General features: G+C 38.5%; 2 protein-coding genes across 2 annotated transcripts; both read left to right on the top strand.

Moving 5' to 3' along the window:
• On the top strand, positions 262-1415 carry LOC104698843. The gene is made up of 4 exons (XM_010414231.1): positions 262-387; positions 475-771; positions 852-1067; positions 1149-1415. Exons 1-4 carry the CDS (start codon positions 301-303, stop codon positions 1413-1415), a joined length of 867 nt encoding a protein of 288 aa, XP_010412533.1. The 5' UTR covers positions 262-300.
• On the top strand, positions 3976-4731 carry LOC104698844 (glutathione S-transferase T3-like). Its single transcript, XM_010414232.1, has one exon. The coding sequence runs from the start codon at positions 3976-3978 to the stop codon at positions 4729-4731; it is 756 nt and encodes a 251-aa protein (XP_010412534.1).

Raw genomic sequence — 4782 nt, forward strand, 5'->3', positions numbered from 1 at the left:
TTTTTTTTCCCCTATATTCATATAGGATCTAAATTTGTTTTTTTTTCCCAAAGAAACTATGGTTCTTATGTTGCAAACACATGTGGGAACCACGCTGCTGGAGAAGCTAGTGGTTCCCATTCACGTCATAGCCCTGTTCCAGATTCACAAGCTTCACAACATGCTCCCATGGAGATGACCATTGAAGATTTTGTTTCTCACCCTGGATGAGAACTTATCCCCCGCTTAGATCCTTATGGCGCTCCAAATACCATATGGTTTTGTGATTCGCATAATGGGATCACAAAATCTCTTTTGCGTATGATGTATGGAATCCTCAAAACACCATACGCAAAGTTTTCAGTGATGCCTTCGTCAGAACAAGAAATGTGGTTTAAGCAATTTGCGGTACAGTTTTCAACTTTATTACTTTAATTTTATAACATCGTTTTATAATATTTTTCTCATAATGCATTATCTTACTATTTTTTTTAGCAAGATTTCACTTGGCATCCGGATATCACCAACAACGTTCGAAAAGAGTTTAAGAAGGCGGCTGCTAGACAATATTCTAAGATGTTGAATGAGTGGAAGCAAAAGTGGAAGAAAGGAAAGGTGCCAAAAGGGTTGAGCGATGATCTCTTCCAAGGTTTGATTCAATATTGGGGTGAAGTAAATACAGTTTCACTTTCCTCAAAATATTCTCAGAATAGAAGGAGCGACCGTGGCGGGTTGGGCATGGCAACCCACAACAATGGTCCAGTTAGCGCCTATACCCGACAACGCCAACTTGTAAGTTTTAAGATTTCGTATAATTGTTATTTTTTATCATTAATAAGACAATCTTTATATAATTAAAATACTTCTTTTAGACTATTAGGGATGGTGTGGTACCAGACCATATTACTTTGATGGAGGATATGCATACCAACAAAAAGACCAAACAAATACAAGATGGTAGAGCTAAGCTGGTTGTTGAGAGTTCGAGGAGGCGGCAAGAGGAGATAATCAGTTCCCAACAATCTTCTGAAGGATCGGAGTCTACTGTTGAACTTGGAAGAGAGAAATTAAACGAGATTTTTTATGAGGTAATAGTTTTTTTTTTTAAAATTTGATTTTACTTTGTTTTGTTTTAAAATGTTTGAATAATTTTTAAAATGAATGTGTAGGAAACTGAAAAAAACAAGGGACGGATTTTTGGACTTGGAAATCTCTCCCAACAAAGCCCGTTATCTCAATCAACGGGTTACTCATTTGCTCCCACACAAGAGTTCCAACAAGCTCTGCAAGAGAAGGATGCTCGGATTGCAGCATTGGAAAAGGAAATGGAAGAACAAAAAGCGGAGAACAAAAGAAGGGACGAGGAGAACAAGAAGAGGGATGAGGATCTAGCAGCGTTCATGAGCGAGATGCGGGCAAGACATTCTGCCTTTTAGATTTCTGAATTCTAGCTTTGTTTTGTAAAATATTTATGTTTTCGGTTTTTAGAACATTTTCCATGTTTGTACGAAATAATATTTCCCTAAAATTTTTAAATATTATTATATAAGCATTTCTATTTTAACAAAAAATTTAGTATTAAAATTTGAATAATTATGCAATTTAAAAAAAATACAAAAAATACATCAGTCGGTAATCAGTCGGAAATGACGGACTTTTTCGAAGAAATCGGTCGGTAATCTGTCGGAAACTACGGATTTTTTCGAAACATTCCGTCAGTATTCTGTCGGAAATGACGGAGTTTTTCGAAAATCAATCGTGAAACCGTCGGTAGTTCCGTCGGTATTCGTGCTGTCGGAAGCCCGTCGGTAAATATTCCGTCGGAAACCCATCGGTATAATGCTGTCGGAAAGTATAATGCTGTCGGAAACCCGTCGGTACAAAATCCATCGGAAATCCGTCGGTAAGATATCCATCGGAAATCCGTTGGTATTTACCGACGGTTTACCGACTCAACATGTTTGTCGGTTATCCGTCGGTCTTTGTCTTGTCGGAAATCAGTCGGTAGTTTCCGACAGATTTCCGACGGATTATTTTTTCCGACGCTCTAGAACCGACGGACATTTACATCTGTAATTCGTCGGTAATCGTCGTTTCCGACGGAAAACTGACGGATATGCCTGTCGGTTTTATGCTGTTTTCTTGTAGTGTTCACATCGAAATATGCTTTGTTTCTATCATTTAGGAAGACTCCTCTCCTTAGACGGCTAGACCTTTGGCAAAATCTTCATTCTCTACCAAAATATGTCACAAACCGTAAGATATATAAAAAGTTTTTTCATAATGTTGTAAGGGTTGTGCCTTATATACGGTTAACCTAGGTACGTAAACAGAAATAACCTACATAGGAGAGCCCTGACTCATAATACCCCCCCCCCTTCCCCTTAAGGTGGAGTATGAAATTCCCAAATATCCAACTTGAGCTTAAAACTATCAAACTCTTTCGGACCAAGAGCTTTTGTAAGGATATTGGCCAGCTGAACTTTAATTTAGTCAAAACATATTGAGGAGCACTAAGGCCATCCTTAAAGGGGGAACAGATGGAGTGTTCTAAGCCCAAAATAATTAATAAAAAAATGAATAGTGGGCTTAGATCAATTTTTTTGGTCTTGAGATAGAACTGTTCTAGAGCCCAGTTCTCCTTTCTTTCCTCTATTCTGATTGGTCGAGACATTTTGTAGACGAAGAAAAATGTTCATTTGTCTCATCCTGCTGCGAAATCGAGTCTAGGGTTTGTGTTTTTCTCCAAAACGGCGAAAGCCGCGTTCTCTCCATATTCACCGCCGAAGGTTTGTTTTCCGGCAATTGAAATCCCAAAATCGAGAGCTCTTCCATCTAGCAGTCGATCTTTACATAGCTTCTCTGACTTACACGATTCAATTCCCTTCTTTTTTCGATTGATCTGTCCGGCGATTTGAAGGTGAAGTCGACATCTTCTTGACCGACCATATAGAGAAGGTAGTTCTGTCGTTTTCTCTTTCACTCTTTGTTTCTTGGATGTTTCATCGATTTAGGGTTAATCTCAAATCTGTTAATTAGGTTTGCCCGGTTTAGAATAGGATTTGTCTCATGTGTCATAGGGTTTGTTTCATCTGTCATAGGGTTTGTTTCATCTTATTTTGATTAATCAATATACGATTTTAGTGAACTTATCTATGATTGAATTTCGAGAGTTGTATTTTGAATTTGGAATCAACAATAACCCTCATGTTTTAAAATTGAATTTTCTTTGTTTCGGAGGCTTGTAGGTGAGGTTAACTAGCGCAAGTTGAATCGGATCCTTCAAGAACCCTGCGGTTGCTCGAAAGTAAAAGGTAAGTCCCATGTGTGGTTTCTTGATTTGAGTTGTGATATTAGTGTTTATTCAATGATTATATTTGATTGTAGTTAATAGTGGTTTGTTAATTGTTAATTGTGATTGTAGTGGCTTGTTATTTGTGGTTTGATTGTGTAATGAGGGAAATTGTTTTGTGGTGTCGGATGTTAGACATTGTTGTTGTCAATTAAGTGTCTCTTTGTTTTGGTTTGTATGTCTCACCATCTAACCTTTTATCATTTGGTTTGTTTGTATGTCTCTTAGATTTGGCTAGTCTTTGTAACTTATGAATGCTTTAACAAATATAGTTGAGTAGTTACCAAATCTATGAATGATTTACTTTGAAAAAATAGTAAATGACTTTTATTTACTACTGATTTGACATAAGTAGGTTGTTGTTATTTACAATTAAAACTCCCTAACAACACCTAACTTTTGATTTAATGATGGCTTCTTAAGTTCTCTATATTACGTCCAACCGCTTTGTTTCTTAATTCCATCTTGTTTCCTTCTTAAGTGATCTATACTACATCCGAATCTTCTATCAATCTCTCACGCTGTTTTACTTCTCTTCTATCATCCTTCTTGTTGGCTTCTTTCTTCCAATCTATCATAACTTTTACTTCTCTTCTATCATCCACCTTCGAACAATATCTTTTCTTTGTTTAATTCTGATTGCTATGGAATCAAACAATACTCCTAACAATCAGTCTCAACCCTACTTTAGCCTTCTTAACTTCCCATATGACAGCTTTGCTCCCAATGTAAACATTGGTTCCTCTCAAATTCCTTCTTTTAGTTCACAACCAAGTTCACAGCCGAGTTCACAGCCGAGTCAACCTCCTAGTCAAACAGAAGAGACAGCAGAACAGCGAAGGGAGAGAAGGCTATGGTCCACCCAAGATGACTTAGTCCTAATAAGCGGCTGGTTAAACACATCGAAGGATGCAGTAGTTGGGAATGGGCAAAAGGCAGGGTCCTTTTGGATCCGTATAGGAGACTACTACGAAACAAGTAGTCATGTCCGTGATGGTGCTCAGCCTAGGCGCCCTGACCATTGTAGACAAAGGTGGCAAAAAATCAGTAAGGAAGTGAGCAGGTTCTGTGGAGCTTTTGCAGAGGCAGAGAGTGAGAGAGCTAGTGGGATGAACGATCTAGATGTTTTACAAAATGCTCACCAAATCTACACTAACCTGTACAAGAAGAAGTTCGGTATGGAGTATGCTTGGAATGTTCTACGCTATGAACAGAAATGGACAAGTCTCGAGGCTATGAACCCCACTCCAAAGACAACCAGTTCTAACAAGAGAAAAGCTGATGAAGCTGCACCATCTACGGGTTCTGTCGTTGGTGAGCACGAGAGCAGACCTGCGGGAATCAAGGCAAAGAGTAAGGAACAAAGGCAAAGAGAAGGCTGCACCATCTGCGGAGTTTAGTCACATGTGGGAGATAAAACAGAAGGATTTAGAGGGCATGAAACAACTCCA

Source organism: Camelina sativa, chromosome 6, assembly GCF_000633955.1.
Source record: "Camelina sativa cultivar DH55 chromosome 6, Cs, whole genome shotgun sequence".
Lineage (NCBI taxonomy): Eukaryota > Viridiplantae > Streptophyta > Magnoliopsida > Brassicales > Brassicaceae > Camelina > Camelina sativa.